Source organism: Canis lupus, chromosome 11 (genome assembly GCF_011100685.1).
Source record: "Canis lupus familiaris isolate Mischka breed German Shepherd chromosome 11, alternate assembly UU_Cfam_GSD_1.0, whole genome shotgun sequence".
Classification (NCBI taxonomy): Eukaryota; Metazoa; Chordata; class Mammalia; order Carnivora; family Canidae; genus Canis; species Canis lupus.
Genome location: NC_049232.1, coordinates 24215169 through 24233275, shown reverse-complemented (window position 1 = coordinate 24233275; position 18107 = coordinate 24215169). Strand labels below are relative to the sequence as shown.

General features: G+C 40.9%; 1 protein-coding gene across 1 annotated transcript in view; it reads left to right on the top strand.

Annotated features, from left to right (window-relative positions):
* TRPC7 (transient receptor potential cation channel subfamily C member 7) overlaps window positions 1–18107 on the top strand; it is a 144052-nt gene that overhangs the window by 42645 nt on the left and 83300 nt on the right. Inside the window, exon 5 of the mRNA XM_038551660.1 lies at window positions 10081–10263. Coding sequence (XP_038407588.1) covers window positions 10081–10263 — 183 coding nt within the window. The remainder of the gene's footprint in view (window positions 1–10080; window positions 10264–18107) is intronic.

The following is an 18107-nucleotide window of genomic DNA, read 5'->3' as shown; positions in this document are numbered from 1 at the left end:
ATCTACTGAAAAATTTCCAACAATATATAAAATAATATGGTTTGTCCTATCAGGAAAAGGAAGGAAGAGGGGGAGGGAGGATGGAAGGGAAGCAGGAGGGGGCAAAAAGAAAGCTTCTCTGGATTCTACTTCTCACATGAGTTACTCTGCCATTTCTTTGCCCTCCTTTGCAATAAAACTCCTCAACAGACATGTCTATATTACTGGCCCAAATTCTCTCTCTTCTCACTCTTTAATCTTCACCGGTCACACCCTCTACTCTCCCCAAATTGCTCCCATCAAGGTGACCAGTGACCTCTAAGTTGTTATATCCAATGCTCAATTTTCAGTCCTCCTCTAAATAAGAGGGAATAATATTACCACCAGCTCTATAGGGTCTTACAGGCTAATGAAATACTAGAATGTTTAGAACCCTTTTATTATAAACTGCTATTTTAATCATTTCTTAAACAAACTTTGCCTAAATATAAAAGGCAGAAAGTCTCCCAGCACACACATGAATGTTGATTTATCTCCAACTATGTTTCAGTTGGACCTTTCAATGAACATTCTTGCCCTATAACTGCATTCCTGAAGGGAGGAGAAGGGCAAATAGGTTTGATGCTCACACCCTTTTTAAATCTAATTTCTCAGGTCTCCATTGAGGAATGAGTGTTAATTATCCTGTACTGTGTGGGCGTCTCCACAACATCAGTCTGAGAAATTCATTTAACTTTTGACCGATCAGAGTAATGAGCTTCTGTCTCTCGTCATTTAAGTTTGTCAGTAGCTTTGAAAAGTTTTAGAACTGAGGTTTTTTAACCAAAGTCAAGCAAAGTAGTAATCTGTGTTGTTATGTAGTGGAAATTGTGGTGTTGTCAAAACAGTAACTTTAGCGCTAAAAATTCAAGGTATGAACATACCATGTTAAATGGTTTTGGTTTGTATTCTGTGTTAGAGACTGAGATTCATCTCAATAATAAGTGAGTCTGTAAAAATTATGGACCAAAAGAAAGGGAAGAAATTCTGGACCAGCTGAAAATAAAAAAATCTGTATTAATATCTGCACTGAAGAGAATGCAAGACATAAATGATGGATGACTATTGTAAAAACTGTTAAATACATTAACCAAGTAATCTGGGGTTGAAAGCCAACAAAACTTTCTTATCAACATTTTGTTCTAATAAAGACTCCTAACTCTGGGAAACGAACTAGGGGTGGTGGAAGGGGAGGAGGGCGGGGGGTGGGGGTGAATGGGTGACGGGCACTGAGGGGGACACTTGATGGGATGAGCACTGGGTGTTATTCTGTATGTTGGTAAACTGAACACCAATAAAAAATTAATTTATTAAAAAAAACATTTTGTTCTAAGATGTAATACTTTATAAATCTTTAAACCAATATAAAAGCATGTAACTGACCATTTTACTGGTCATATTAACAAATGGATCTAAGGTAAGTGTTCATTCAAGAGTAAACAATCCAAATTTATAAATATATGTGAACATGTTTGTTTATATAGAAAATTACAGAGAAATCTACAAAGCACAAGTAAGTTTAGCCAGGGCATAGGATATAAGGTCAACACAGAAAAATCTATCATATTTTATACAAATAATGAACAATTAGAAATTAAACATTTAAAAAATATTTCCAATAGCTAAAAAAAGAGATATAAAAGTCTTAAAAAACAAATGTAGAATAAATATGTTGAAAGCTATAAAACACTAAGGAAAGAAGGGAAGGAAGTCCTAAGGAGAGACAGAACATGTTCATAGTTCAAAGGACTCAATATAGTTGTCAGTTTTCTCAAAACTGATCTATACACTTTACACATTTCCAGTGAAACTTCAGCAGAACTTCTGATAGACATGAAGAAGTGTATTCAAACATGTTTATGAAAAGGAAAGGAAGGAGATAAAGCCAAAACAATGTGAAAAAGAATGACAAACCTGAAGAACACAACATACCTCATTTTCAGACAATATAAAGCCACAAAAATAGAAATACTAAATACTAGTAAAATAATAGATATAAAGTCAAAAAAAAAACAGAATAGAGAGCACAGAAATAAACCCTCACAAATATGATCAATAATTTTTGACAGCTATACAAAAGCAACTCAATGGAGAAAGAATATTTCAACAAATGAAGCTGGAATGGGTAAATGAATACCTATGTGCAGTAAAAGGAATCGACCTAAACCTTACACTTTCTATTAAAGTTAACACAGAATGGTTCATGGACCTAAATACAAAACCTAAACTATAAAACCACTAGAGCAAGACAGAGGAGAACACATTTGTGACCTTGTGTTAAGGTTGCTTAGGGCAGCCCGGGTGGCTCAGCAGTTTAGCACCGCCTTCAGCCCAAGGCCTGATCCTGGAGACCAGGGATCGAGGCCCATGTCGGGCTCCCTGCATGGAGCCTGCTTCTCCCTCCACCTGTTCTGTCTATCTGTCTGTCTGACTCTCTCTCTCTCTCATATGAAGAAGGAAGGAAGGAAGGAAGGAAGGAAGGAAGGAAGGAAGGAAGGAAGGAAGGAAGGAAGGAAGGAAGGGAGGGAGGGAAGAAAGAGAAAGAAAGAAAAGAAAAAAAGAAAGAAAAGAAAAGAAAAGAAAAGAAAAGAAAAGAAAAGAAAAGAAAAGAAAAGAAAAGAAAAGAAAAGAAAAGAAAAGAAAAAAAAGAAAAGAAAAGAAAAGAAAAAGAAAGAGAAATGATTGCTTAGTTGGAGCGCCTGGCTAGCTTAGTTGATTAAGCGTCTACTTTTCTGCCTGGGTCAGGATCCTAGGATCTAGTAGGTAGCACTGGGCTTCCTGCTCAGCGGGAAGTCAGCTTCTCCCTCTCGCTCTGCCCTCCCGCTCAACTTGTCTTCTCTCTCAAATAAAAAAATAAAATCTATTAAAGAGAGAGAGAGAGGGAGAGGGAGAGAGGGAGAGAAACTACTTAGCTATAACACCAGAAGCATAATCATAAAAGAAAAAAATGATAAATTTAAAACTTCTGCATTTTGAAAGATGATAGTAAGAGAATGAAAACTGTAAGTCACAGATAGTGAAAATATTTACAAACTCTCTTATAAAAGAATTGTATCCAGAATATATATAAGAATTCTCAAAACTCAATGAGAAAATTTTAAAAATGGATAAGGGATTTGAACAGACACTTCACCAAAAAGATACAAAGATGGCAAATAAGTGCATAAAAAGATGCTCAACATCATTAGCCATTAGGCAATACAAATTAAAATTGCAATGAGATATCACTACACGGAAAATGAATTGACCATACCAAGTTCTGATAAGAATATGGATGAGCCGGAACTCTGATAATTTGTTGGTGGTAATGGTAAATAGTCCTTTACTAAGTGAATGTATAAACAGAGTGGCATGCACAGGCAGCCAATGTGAAATAAAAAGAAATGAATTATTGATACACACAACAACATGGATGGATGAATCTCAAAGGAATTATACTGAGTAAAAGAAGCCAGTCTCAAAAGGTTACATAATACATGATTCCCTTATTATGACATTTGGAAGATGCCCAACTCTAGGATCTTTTGGTTCCATGGCCAACGCAGCCACAGTTCACTGTCCCCAAGAGCATGATGACACAATGCAGCTTCAAAGCACTGAATGTGGACAAACTGACTGGGAGGCTTACCCTCTGTCCATTCATCTGTGCCCACAAGCCAAGAATGGCTCCCTCTTATCACTTTCTTTAAGAACAGACTTGAGCATGCCCTAATAGAAAGTAAAGAAGATTTGCATATAGCAGGCCACGGAGATGGATGGCAAGGTCCACATTGATACAAACCACACTGCTGGTTTAATGGAAGTCATCAGCACTGACAAGACTGGAGACAAATTCTATCTCACTATGACACCAAGAATCACATTACTGTTCATCAGATTATGCCTGAAGAGACCAAATGCAAGTTGTGCAAAATGAGAAAGATCTACACAGGCATACAAGTAATCTGTCTGGGGATGCCTGATGCTGACACTATCCACTACTCTGATCTCATTAAGGGGAACAAATTCATTCAGATTGATTTGGGGACTGGCAAGATTACAGACTTAATCAAGTTCAACAATAGTAACCTATGTATGGTGCCTGCGGGTGCTAACTGGGACAGGACTGGTGTGATGACCAGAGATAAAGAAAAGTGAATTCAGATTCAGAATATATTTTTGATATATGAATTAGGTCTTGAAGGAGAGAGAAAGAAGAAGAATCAAGGGTTTCTCCAGTATTTTATGTTTTCTTTCCCATGAGCCAGTCTTGTTCTCACTCTAGGAATTAAAAGCCACAAAGAGAAAGAGGTCAAGAGTTTGAAATCAATGTTCAAAATAAAGTGCTAACAATAATAAAAAATTGCCTAACCACAGACATGTTGAATCACTATGCCATACACTTGAAACTAATATAACATTGCATGTCAGTTATAAAAAGCTTTAAATTGCCATTTATAGGCTTTAATATAAATTTTTACGTATTTAGATTTTTATTTATTTTCTGTATTATTTATTGTTAGTTATACTATTTTACATTGTTTTGGTACTGATTCTCCCAATGATTATATGGCATGTGTATTATTATAGATTAAAAATTGAGATGCAGAAGAGGTGAATGGTTTGTTCCATTTCCCACAACTAACAAGTAATAAAATAGGAGTTCAAATTCCAGGTCCTCCTGACTCTATTTTTCTTTTTAATTTTTACTTAAATTCAATTTACTTAACACATAGTATATTATTAGTTTCTGAGGTAGAGTTCAGTGATTCATCAGTTGCATATAATACCCAGTGCTCATTAAATCAAGTGTCCTCCTTAATACCCATCACCGAGTTACTCCATCCCCCAAACCCCCACCCTTCTAACAACCCTCTGTTTGTTTCCTAGAGTTAAGAGTTTCTTAGGGTTTGCCTCCCTCTCTGTTTTTATCTTATTTTACTTTTCCTCCTTTCCCCTATGTGCACCTGTTTTGTTTCTTAAATTTGACATATGAGTGAAATCATATGATATCTGTCTTTGTCTTACTTATTTGGCTAAGAATACCCTCTAGGTCTTACTGACTTTAAAACCTGTACACTCACTTACTATAGTAGAGAATTTGCTAGGTGTTCAAATTTCTGTATCCCAGCTCACCCTTTATTTCCCCAAGTTAGCTGAGAGTCAGCCCCAATTAAGCCTCTAGTTTTTATAGTGTGCTAAGGAGAAGGACATATATCCTGCTCACCAAGAGGTAACACAGTGAAAGAAAAGACAAAGGGATTTGGGTCGGACCTACCTGTTTTGAATCTTGGCTCAACCACTTAGTAGCTACGTTATCTTAGACAAGTAAACTGCTTTGATTGAGTCAACATTTATGGAAGGTCTATCATGTTCCAAAACATATTCTAGACTCTATTTGTGAATAAAACCGACAACATTTCCTAACCTCAAGAAGCTTACATTCCAGGAGAGGACATGGAAAGTAAATACAATAAACAGATAAAATACATAGTATGTCATATGGTCATAAGAGTACCATGAAGGAAAAGCAGCAGGATAGGGTGATGGCAAACAGAGAAGGCTTACAATTTTTTTTAAAGATACTCAAGGAAGGCTTCTGAGAAAGTGACACGTGAGCAAAGACTTGAATGAGTTGTGAAAGTTACTCATTTAGAGACCTAGGGGAAGAGCATTCCAAGTAAAGAAAATAGCCAATACCCAGTGTTCATTAAATCAAGATCTGGTCTGTGCCAGATGTGCTGGGAGAACAGCAAGGAAGTCAGCGGGAGTAGATAGAGGAAAGGAGAGAAGCACAGGTAATAAAATCAGGAGGAGAATGGAGGGGCCAGCATTGCATGTCCTTATAGGATGATATAATGACTCCACTTTTACTTTGAGCAGATGGGACACTGTTGGAGGGTTTCGACAGGGCAGTGCCATGATCTGACTAGTTTTTTTACGTATTCCTCCATCTGATATATGGAGAATACACTATAGCAGACCAGGACAGATTTTGTGTGTGTGTGTGTGTGTGTGTGTGTGTGTGTCCTGAACAAGTGAAAGGGTGGGAGAAACTAAATAAGGTGGAGAAGACTAGATTCAGAGTTAATTTTGTTAAGTTTGAAGTGATTATTTTCCAAGTGGAAATATCAACTTGGCAACTGGATATATGAGTCAAGTTCAGGAGAAGGATGTGCTAAAGATATAACTTTTGGAGTCATCAGCATATGGATGGTATCTAATGCTCTTATATAAGATCACTAAGGCAATGAGTATAAATAGATAAAAGGAGAAATCAAAGGACAGGGCATATCTTTGGGGCATTCCAAAATTAAGACATCAGAGAGATGAGAATAAATCCAGAAAGAATATAAAAAGACGTCATTCAGGAAGAAAAAACACAGAAGAGCATGTTAAGCTAGAAGCCAAATGAAAAATGGGTATCAGAGAGGAGGAAATAATCATCTATGTCAAAGGTCTTGATAAGTCACATAATATGAAGACTGAGAACCAACACTGGGTTTGGCAACATAAAAGTCACCTGTGACCTGTGATCTCACTGGAGAAAGTGGACGTGGGTATGAAATACTTATTGAATGGAATAAGAAAGAATGCCTGGAGGGCAACTGGAAACAATGAGTGTAGACAATTCTATTGAGGAGTTTTGCTATAAAATGGATCAGGAAATTGTGCTGGTAATTGGAGAGAAAAGTGTGGTCAAGACAAAATCCTTTTTAAGACAAAGAAAATAGCAGCATGTTTGCATACTGAGCCAGGAGGGAAAGGGAGAAATTGACAATGCAGGAGAAAGAAAGGAAGACAGCAGGAGCCCTGTCCCTGAGTAGGTGCCAGGGACTAATATCCAGCACCAAAGTGAAGGACATGACCTTAGATAAGAGCAAGAGCACTTCATCCACAGCAAGAAGAGGGAACAGTCCATGAGTGCGTATGTATGAAGGTAGATTATGTGATCTTGTCAGCATGTGGTGCTTTGCTTCTGATGACTCCTATTTTCCAAGCAAATTGGGAACCAAGGTCCTTGTTTGATAGTCAGGAGGGAGAGGAAGTGTCAGAAGACGGAGGAGAGGAGAAGATATGCAACACTTGTTAGGAGAGGTGGAGGGTAAACTGCCCAGAGGCACTCAGGATTACTTGAGGTTGGAGGTAGTTGATAGTAAGCCTGATCAGCACAGTTGTGTGTTTTGCACCCACCTTTACTCTGCAGAGGCAGGAACAGGGCAGCAGAGTCAGACTCAACTAAGGTCAGGCTTTTTTCTGTCCAACAAGAAAGATGAGATAAGGGATTCCTGGGTGGCTCAGCGGTTGAGCACTGATCTGGGGATGAGTCCCACGTCGGGCTCCCTGTGGGGAGCCTGCATCTCTCTCTGCCTGTGTCTCTGCCTCTCTCTCTGTGTCTCTCATGAATAAATAAATAAAATCTTTAAATAAATACAAATTATTAGTTTAAAATGAAAAGAAAGATGAAATGGAAGCTAAAATCTTCAAGGAAAGTAAGAGTGATCTAGAGATGAATAAGTTCCTAATAGAAGGAAAAGCAGACTCAGCTTATTAGTTTCTCTCTGTGGGTCTCAGTTTCCCCATTTTAAGTTGGAAATGCAGCCAGTCCTTCCATCATGAGATTTTTATAAGGATTAAGTGAGATATTGCAGGCAGAACATCTGTCACCCATTGGGACTGGCAGACTTTAATGTGCAGAAAATTAAATTATTTTTAAAAGGGCAACTGTGAACTCCAGGGTATGTGCCTCATCCACCTACCACTAAAGTTGGGAGAGTGTGACCTAGAAGACTTCCTGAACTCAGAGTTGACCCAATAAATCACACTCATCCTAACTGCCCAAAGACGTTCCCCTGTGGCCCTGTCTGGGAAGCCTGGGCCTGGCCATGACCACCCCCTACCACCTGCAGCTGGCCTCATCCATACCAACTCTGTCTTCCCAGCAGGCCCGGTGTTCTCACTTACTCAGCTAACCATCTGCAGACACCAGGTTTGTTGCCTTCCAGCTTCAGTGTCAAATGCAGAAAGCAAAAGCCAACTACATGCTTTGGCTGCTCTGTCTGGTGTGCCTCCCTTTTTTATGGCCAAGCTGGCTGAAAGAGCCCAGGGAAGTTAAAATCTCAAATAAAATGGTACCTTGTGTTCTGAACTGTGCTGAGCCCAGAAATGTGCAAAGGCTCTAGGACAGTACAATCTGACATTCCTAGCATGGGGAGCTTGGGCCATGGGCTGAGTCCAGCCCTTTCCAATTCTTTTCTGTATCTATCCCTAGATTCAGCTCTAGGTGGGAGTTTCTACCAAGAGAAGAGGTCATGTCTAACAGGAAAGTGTCTGTCTTACCAGGAATAGGCAACAGTATTCAGAGACTCCTCCTTCTCAAGACAGAGACAAGAAAGGTGACAGAGTAGAGGCCAGAGGCTTAGGACACCTGAGTTGTGGTGCCAGGATTGCCCGAGTTGAAGAGGTCCCTTTTGCTGAGTCCCCCAATCTGCTGAGTTTCCCATCTATGGTTCATCGGGGCTGTCAGAGTATCTTAGCTGGAGCAAGCTCTGAGCAAGTTTTACCTGGCATTACTGTGATGCAATCTAGAGTGGATCCCTGGCCTCCTCTCCCCCACACTACTCAGAGACCATATCTGCCTCATTCACTGCCAATTTTCCATTGCCTAGTACATAGCAGGCCCTCAATAATGAGGGAGAGGAGGAAAAGAGGGAGGGAGGGAGGAAGGGAGGTATGTTTAGGATGAAGGAGCATAGAACACAGCTCTTCCTATCGCCACCCAGCTCTGTACCAGGTACCAAAACCTAGAATACTCCAAGTATCTTCCCTGAATTCTTCTCCATCACAGCCTGCCTTAGCTGAGTAGTGGTTTTCCTACCCAGAATTTCTCTTCTCCTTAAATTATATATAAAAATTAAGGGTGGCCTCTCTTGTCAGAAAACATGTTCTTGATCCTCTTCCTAGCAAGCAAACCCTTATTGCCCTCTTTCTCTAATGCACAGTAACATTTTGACACAACAGTACTGGATAGAGACAAGAATCATTAATTCAGAAAAATGGTTACACTTGTACAGTTTGCTAGGCTCCTATTTACACAGGAATCCAAATTCTGGAAAAGCAAACCTCCATTCCTATTTACCAACTACTATTGGTAGTTGAAACCTGTTGACATTGATTTATATTAAAAGTGACATCTGGCTCTTGTGTCTTTTCTGAATAGCCTTGTTTCAACTAAAAAACAAACAAGGAAACCTCTAGAGGAAAATATTTTTGGGGAGTAGTGGTATGAGGGTGACATGAAACATTTTTTTGTCCAACATTTTGGTTCATAATGTGGAACTGAAGCAATCTGTTTAGGGGGAGAGATAAGCTGGCACGTCACTCAGAAAGGAACTGCAGTCTCTCAAAGATAATTCTGAAAGGTATGCCTAGGGAAGGAAATGAGAACTCCAGAGGCAACTCATTAACAAAACAAAACAACACAACACAGAGGTCAAGACCTAAAAATGTTTATTCAACACTAAGTAATTTAAGGAGCCATGATTTGCCATACAAAAGGATTTGTGGTTAAGAAAGGATCCCATTAGATTTAAATTACATTTGATTTTTAAATGTATAATTTACAAGCAGATTTTCCAGCACCTAAAAAGAAAGCATTTTTTTCCCCAATTTTAGCCCATCAGTCAGATCTTTCCAGTAAACTTCCTGTGTAGAACAGTTACCACTCTATGTTGGTAGTAAATGAGTGAAGGGTTATTTCCAGCCTTCGAAGTTCACTTCTTTATCACCCCTTTCTCAGAACTGGGAACAAAGAAGTGCTGCTTTGAGAGAGCCAGGATGGGCATCAGTGTAGCACGTACCCACAGTGACTCAGATGCAGGTAGCCTGTCCACTCTGAGGAATCCCAGCTTAGAGAAGAGGCCCTCTAGGTTGCTGTGCCTTCTGGGCACAGTGCAGCCCTGCTTCCAGTGCTCTCTGGGAGCTCACGCTTGGTGGACAGTTATTGATCCACACTGCTGTGCTGGGCAAGCCGATCTGTGGTGCTCAGTGTGACACACCCCTGATTTCTCTTTATTCTGTTAGAACGATTACAGGAAGTTATCTATGCAATGCAAGGATTTTGTGGTGGGCGTGCTGGACCTATGCCGAGACACAGAAGAGGTGGAAGCGATTTTAAATGGTGATGTGAACTTGCAAGTCTGGTCCGACCACCACCGTCCAAGTCTGAGCCGGATCAAACTCGCCATTAAATACGAAGTCAAGAAGGTAAGCTTCCCCACCTCTCCAGGCCTTCCTGTCTTGCAGGGTGGCTTGCTTAGCTTTGTGCTCATGCATATTTTACCTTCCCTCAAGGTGACCACGGAAACACCAATCACCTGACTTCTCTCTAGAAAAAGAATGGCCAGTCTTGCAGGGACTGCTCAGAGCTCCTTAGTCCTCCTTCCTTTCATTCCCCACCCCACCAACAGAAAGGTAGCATGACTTAATTCCATGAACAGGCTTTCAGCCTGGAAAACAAAAGAGATTTTCAGCCTCCAGACAACTGGCAGGGACAACGTGACATGACATCAGCTAGTAGGCCAATTCCCCAGTTTCATAAGAAACATATTACTCTGGTCTACCAATAGCATTGATTGAGCTCTGTGTGCCTGGGAACTTGCTGTGTAGAAAATGTTCTAGTGTGGAGGTTTTGTGGGATCCATGGTTCTGGGAGTCTTAGAAAAACTTCACTCCAAAGGCTTATGAAAGTATTTAGTAGGAGGCTCAAGGAGACTCACAGGAGTAAGTTCATCCACATTTCCTCAGTTAACCTCAAAGTGTCTTTAATCCCACAGGCACCTAGTAGCCCTCAGACCCAAAGTAAGTGGTCAGATTGAAGTTCTCAGCAGCAAAAGTCAATTATGTTTCCACTTTGGATGTACTCTGGATTCTTTAAAATCTGCTCTTACATTAGATGATGTCATCCATCCTGATGAAAACTGCAGAGATCCAAAGATCCATGTGTTGTATTATCATTGTTTGCACATAAGCAAAATACATGATCAGGATTTTTTTTTTTCCAGCTATTCCACAGGATCAGTACTGGGGGTATTTTCAGTGCTCCCAAACTGACCTCTGGGCACTTCTCCTCTTGCTTGATTATCTTAATTTGTGTGGAGGGAATCATCCTTCAACAAACCACATATATCTGTGGGATTTATCTAGTGAGAGCTTCCAAATTAAAAAAAATCTTCCTGCCCTCTTACTTTTAATAATAATAAAAACTAAGAAAAATAGCTTTTTTTCAAAGACTCTGAGTCCCAAAGGCAAAGTGGACAATCACGGGAAATTTGGCCTTCAATTACCATTCAAAAGCATACGGCTATGAAAACAGAGGGAGAAGGCTATAGGTTCAAGTACAACCCTATTTTTTTAGCTCAGGAAAACTCATTTTTTTACCAGCCTGAAGAGCTCAATGAGTCTTTTCACCAAAGCACAACAATCCAATCCAGAAGCTGCTAAGATATCCATGGCCTTGGAGTTCACACACACCCTGCTATGGAGATTGTTTAGCAGTGGTAAAGATGAGCTTAAGTTTCCAAAACCATAAGCATTTCCTTCCTTGCCTAAGCCAGAGTATCCTCCTGCCTCCCAGCACAGGGAAGGAGCCACAGGGTGGAGGTGAAGATGTCTTTGAAAACCCAAAGAACAGAGATGCTTGCATCTGCAGATTTATATTCACAGTTTTGGCTATTCCTGGGCAATTCCAATGGCCCATAAAATGCAAGTATTTACCATTTTTCTGAAATGTAAATCCAAATCTCTTAGCAAAACTGTCACTGAGGGTAGATCAGTCAGCTAGTCTGAAAGTCTGGCCACCACCTCAAAGCTACCTGTCCCCCCTCATTGTCAATTACTAAGTGCAAAACAACTCCAGTGATGAATGAGGAGAAAAAGTGAAGTACTCCATGAACATGACAGTTTGGGGCACAATAAAAAGGTTTTATGAGGGAAATTATTTAGAGATATTAGCCAATTAGGAGAGTCATAAAGGTCTCAGGAAATATCCATCATGTATGTCAAGTGTCTGTAGCAATCCATAGTAGGGAAGATGATAAACAACCTGCATAAAAAGTCAGCCTTGCTCATTTTAAGTACCTGCAATGGGTAAATTGTCTCCAACCATGTATACCATTATGCAACATCAGACAGATTCAGAGTTCTCCTTGACATTTATTCTATCATGAGTTATGGTGAAAATACCTAATATTAAAAAGGTATATTAATATTATAATGAGATTTCATTTTTAATTTATGAACTTTAGCATGCTTCCATGGGCACAATCTAACCCTGGATCTTTGAGTTATGAAATGACTAGCATCAAAGGTTATTTGTAGATACACTGCCTTTACACCTGATATATACAATACTTTTAAAGCTGGAATATAGAACCATAAAAATTTCCTAAGTCTCTGCCCGTATGATATCAAGTTAAACCATTAATTTGGTAATTAAAACAAACTAGTTATTCTTGGCAATTTCATGGGATGCTACCAAATATGACCTTAAAAAAAAAAAAGGTTTCTTATTCAAATAAATTTGAAGATCCTGAGTTAAGTCGAGTCAAACAGATTGTTTTAAGACATTACAGAGCTTTTAATATGTATTACTATATTTATTAAAAGAAGAAGGTACTATATGCATTACTTGACCACAGAACTCTATTTCTCATAGAACATCTGGTGAAACTAGTTTTCCATGTAATAGTCTTTGGGATACTCTAAAGCAGAATCGGCCTAAATTATCCATGTAACACACCGTTCTAAATGAAGTGGGTGCCGCCCTGTGGCTGGTAATGAGCCCTGGATCATGTCCTTCACTTAAACGTCTGCCTCTCTTCAAGCACCACACTAACAATGTCTGGTCCTCTGGCTGGTTCAATCATGTCAGCCTCATTAGATAAAGACAATTATCTCACCACTGCACAAAGGACCACCTGGTAAAGAGAAAAGAATCATGAAGAAGGTGTCAGGAGATGAGATTTTTAGCATAATTCCTTCACTTACTAGTTACATTGTCTTCAGCAAGTCTTCGAAGCTCTCTGAGTCACATTCCGTATCTGTAAAGTGGGCATATAAGCTTTTGCTTCAGAGTTTTCTGTGAACTTTTAAATGAATGGATATGAAACTGTAACGTTCTCTAGTTCCACAGGAAAGCACCATTGCTGTCATTCAATAATGTCCTCCTTCCTTGGAACTAGAGGGGTCTTTCTGTTTTCACAGATATTCCCAAACTTGTCCCTTGCCTTCTCCCTAGAAAAATGCTAGAAACTGCCCCTTGGGTAAGAACATTATCATTATAGCCTAAAATTCCTCCAGAAAAGACAAAAGGCCTTATGAGGATATTGTTGTTCTCCATGATTTTTGCTTTAAGATAAAACTCAGCCTTCCCAAAACCCCAGCAGATACGTTATCTGAAATGCTAATCACTGTGTTTGGAAGACAGTGTTGGGGAAGTGGCTCAGAAGGTTAATTAATCCTGACCCCAGAGTCTGAGATTAATCCTGACCCCAGAGTCTACCACACCACCAACTCTATGCTGGGCTCTGGGGAGACTGAGAAGACCAAGACCCAGGCCTCACCTTTGGGGGGTTCATCTAGCAAAGGAGAGAGAAGAGTGAATCACAGTTACCACCCTGAGCAGGACAAACAGAAACGGGAAGGGGCAGCATGGAAGCCAGAGGAAGCAGTGACCAGCTCAGTCTGGACCCCAGGAAAAGTTTCCCAGAAGCGGAAATGCTTGAGACAGGGCTAAAAGGATGGGAGGTGCTAAAGGGGATGTCAATCTAGCAGAGAAGCAAGGGAGGACAATTTAGGCAGAGGGAGGTGAAAGTTGAAAAGTTTCAGGTACCTGAGGAAGAGTAGCATATGTGGGGCTATATTTAGAGGGGGACAAGTGCTTCTCTATGGCTAATCACTGGGGGAAAGGAGCAGACCAGAAAGCTTGTCGGAACTAAATCCTTGAGGGCGTTTCATTACACAGCCACTTGGACATTATCCTGGCAGTTCTGTCCCAGGGAATTTTCTGTGATGATGCAAATGTTCTATTTTCTGCTGTCTACCATGGTAGGTGCTAACTTCTTATGCATGGCCAGCCAGCACTGGAAATGTGGCTAATGTAATTATGAAACTGAATTCTTATTATTTTTAATTAATTAATTTAAATATTAAAGCCACATGGGGGCAGTGGGTATGACACGAGACAGTGTGACTGTAAATCCTCACCCATGCCTTCAATAAGCTTTCAGTGAGTGCCTACAAACTATGCTGTGCTAATCACTGGGGATATGTGGTGAATAAAAAGGACATGATGTCAGCCATCATAGGAAAGACAGATATTAATCAACATATCACACCAATAAATTGTTATGCTGGATTAGAAGTAAGTGTTATAAAAGATAAGACCACGATATTACAACTTCTAAAGTTAGATGTCACCTAATAAGGGAGATCAGTGATGGCTTCTCTGAGGAAGTCATACTTGCTCTGAGAGCTAAAGAATAAAAAGTTAACCAGACATAGGGAGGACATTGCTAAAGGACAGAACATGTTCAAAGCATATTCAAAGGTCCTGTGGTAAGAGAAAACATAGCATATAAGAGAAATTGAAAGAAGGTGACTGTGGCTGAAATGGAAGCCCTAGGGAAGGTGTGGGATGAGTATAAAGAAGCAGGCAGGGACCAGACCAGGCAGGGGCTCACAGGCCATGCTAAAGAATTTTGTTCTTATTCTTTTTTAAAGAATAATAGGAATCCATTGGAAACTTTAAGCAGTGGTTGTAAAGATGGGGAAAGAAGCATACAGCTTTTCCTCTGAGAAAGGCTGGAAGGCAATCGGGTAGGTAGGGATGCAACATTGTTGTTGGGCAAAAGGGACATGATATTAATAGAAATAGGTGTCGTTAAGCTGTGTTGACAAGCAAAGCCAAATTTATAGTGGCTTTTAACAAAAGAAGGCTTATTAACTGCTCATCCTATTTCTGTCCTAGAAGAGAACGCTCTCAGGAACCCAGGCTGATAGGGGAGCTACCCTCTCCAATGGTCCCGCCCTGCCAAAGGGAACTCCCATGATGGAGAGTCCCACACCAGCAAGAAAATGCTTCCACCTAGCAGTGGCATGCATTGTTTCCACTTACAAACTCATTGTCAATGATTAGTCACGTCACCCACCACACTATGAGAGAAGCCAGGAAGTATAACCCTGCCATATGTTGAAAGGAAAGAAAAATGAAGCTGTTTGGCAAATAGCACTAATGACTACCAAAAGGATAAAAGTCAGAGGAATCCATATTAATAGCCTCAACTTCTCTATAAATAGGAAGCAGAATCACCCTCTGAGGTAGAAAAGAAGTGAAAAAAAAAAGAGAAAGTTGGGGGAAAAATTCCTTGGGAGATGGAAGACAGCTGAGCAGTAGAGCCAACAGCCCAGCCAAGACTGGAAACTATAAATTCATTGCCAGTAGCCTGTGTTCTTAATAAAAATAGAAAATCTCTACAAAAAAAAAAAAATGGTAAGACGCCAAGTCAATGTCCTCCGTGAACCTTAATTCCATGCTGTCAATTTCATTTCAAGATTTTTTCACAGACATTGGTCCCAGAAGTGCACAAAATGTGGCCAGAGGTTCCCCTCCAAGAATAATGCCAAAGAGGGAGGGGCAAGTTTGGGGGGGGGGGGTAATTCCATCCATATCACCACTCTGTCAGAGCTGGGCCAGGGCCTCTAACCCCAGCAGAAGTCCCTTCACTTTTCTTCCAAAAATCACCACCTTGTACACATTTTACAGCCATGTTGGGAACAGGCCCACTTTTCTATCTGGAAAAAACTCCAGGAAAAGAAAAAAGAACATGGTAAGTCCTCCATTTACTAAGTATGTGGCTTTAGTTAGGTTACTTAGCCTGCTGGCCTGCAGCAAACTCCCAGAGAAGGTGCACCCTGATGCTCAAGAGCCTGCTGACCAAAATCTGTGTTAAAACTGACAATGAGGCCCAGCTATAGATACACAGTTGGCTGAAACCCCTCACCCAAATGCAGTGGCTATGGGGAGGGACAGGAGGGAGCGGGAAGATGACTTTTGCTGAGGTTCTTTTTCATTTCCTCTGTCTGCAGAGAGCACAGGGACAGTAAGAAAAGGGGACCTGGGGACACCAGGGCTTTCTAGAGGACGTCTAAGAGGCCACTGAGACACTCACATGCTCTAAGCAGACATTCTCCCACTGTGTTTTCCTGCTGAGGCATCGTTTTACCAGATGCTCAGAGTTAGGAAGATCAGAGTTGTCACAAACACAGTCTGGCTGGTCAGGCACTACCCCAAACTGTGCTGCAGGATGCCCACTAGCTGCCAAACACTGTCGGAATCCACTTGTATCAAAAGCATCAATCAGCATCCTCTTTGTGGATTCCTCTCAGCATTTCTGTAGCCCTCACCTGACCACACAGCAGAAAAATGATCACTGTCCACCAATCATTCGTCTCAGAGGGGCTATCTTTTGCATAGGAAAGAAGTTTTGTTCTTCTCAAGCAGCAAATCCCCAAGAAGGACTAACCCATGTATGCACATATCCCTTTTCTGCCTGGAAAAACTCTGAGAGGAAAAATAGAACCTGATGGGCAGCAATACAGTGTTGTGTCTGGAAACCTAATTGTGCATATTCAAGTCCTAAGTCTCTTCCCTACTAAATATGTTGCTTCAGGCAAGTTCTTTCATCCCTGTTTCCTTATCTCTATAAGGAGAGCAAATAATACCTAATAATCAGTATTCCTTAACACCCATAATGCAGCTAGAACATGGTAAATGCATAATAAATGTGAGCTAATGGAAGCTGTTTGCCATGTTGTTCATACAAGAACTATTCTTCAGACTAAACCAGAATTGAGAGTGGAGTAAGATTGCAGCATAGCAGAGGGGCCCTGAGCTTACCTCATCCATCAAACACAGGTAGATCAATATGAATCATTTTGAACAAGTAGGAAATCGATCTGAGGATTAAGAAAATAATCTACACAATTGGAGAAAAGAACATGGCAGATGTAAGGTTCAGAGCCATGAATTGGGGAAGAGAAAAGCCTCAGAGCCACAGAGGGAAGGGAACCGAACCCTTTTCTCAGAGTGAAGTCAGGGAGAGAGGGAGAGAGTAGGAGAGAGAACAGCATGTAGGTGCATGCAAGATGCCATGGTGTGGGGATCTCCTGGGTCACACCTGGAGAGATCGCTCCCCTTCCTGGAGTACATTGGAAGAGGGTATTTTGCCTCTTCAAGGACGAAAGACCAGCCAAGAGCCACTGAGCAGCCATTGGGCAACAGGGGACAGAGGAGTGCTCAGAGGGCAGATAACCTAGTCGCAGCTTTTCGCTGCGCATCACAACAGACTACAGCCACGGTACCCACACCATGCCATGTGACTGCTTTCCTGGAACAGAATGGTGCCCAGTGCAGTGCTGCCAGGCTCTTCCCTGGGGGAGGGGAGTGGGTTTGTACCTTGCCTGGCCCTTTAAGATTTGAAGTTTTGAATCTCAGTTACCAGCCAGAGATAAAACAGAGAACTGGGGTGCCAGGCACAGACAGGTTGAAGGCAAGGATTTGATGAAAGCCTGGGACACAGGAGAGGAGATTGTTTGCTCTTCTGTAAGGGCCTCCTGAACAGGTGTAGTGATGCCATCTTCCAATCCCGCCCACCAGCACAGTCCAACTTCCGAGAGAAACATAGTGCCTCCAGGGGACGCTGGACTCATTTATGCCAAACCCCACCCTCCTGCCTGGCAGGGGCATCTTTACAAGGACAAGTCTGACTGTGAGCCAGCGCAGCAGGCCTCTCCCCCAGAACACTAACCCAGTCCCTCCACATGTACCAGATCTGCTGATAATAGAGTGCTCCAAAGCATCAGCTTCAGTCAGGTGGGATAGGATGAAGAGTTTTTTTCCTTTTTTTTTCTTTGGTATCAGGCTTATACATTTTGTTCATTTGTTGGTTTGTTTGCTTGTTTCCTTCTCTTGTTTTTTGGATCAAACTTCTTTTTAACTTTTTTTCTTTTTCTTTTCTCCTTTCTTTTTTAGTCTCTGAAATCAGGCTTAT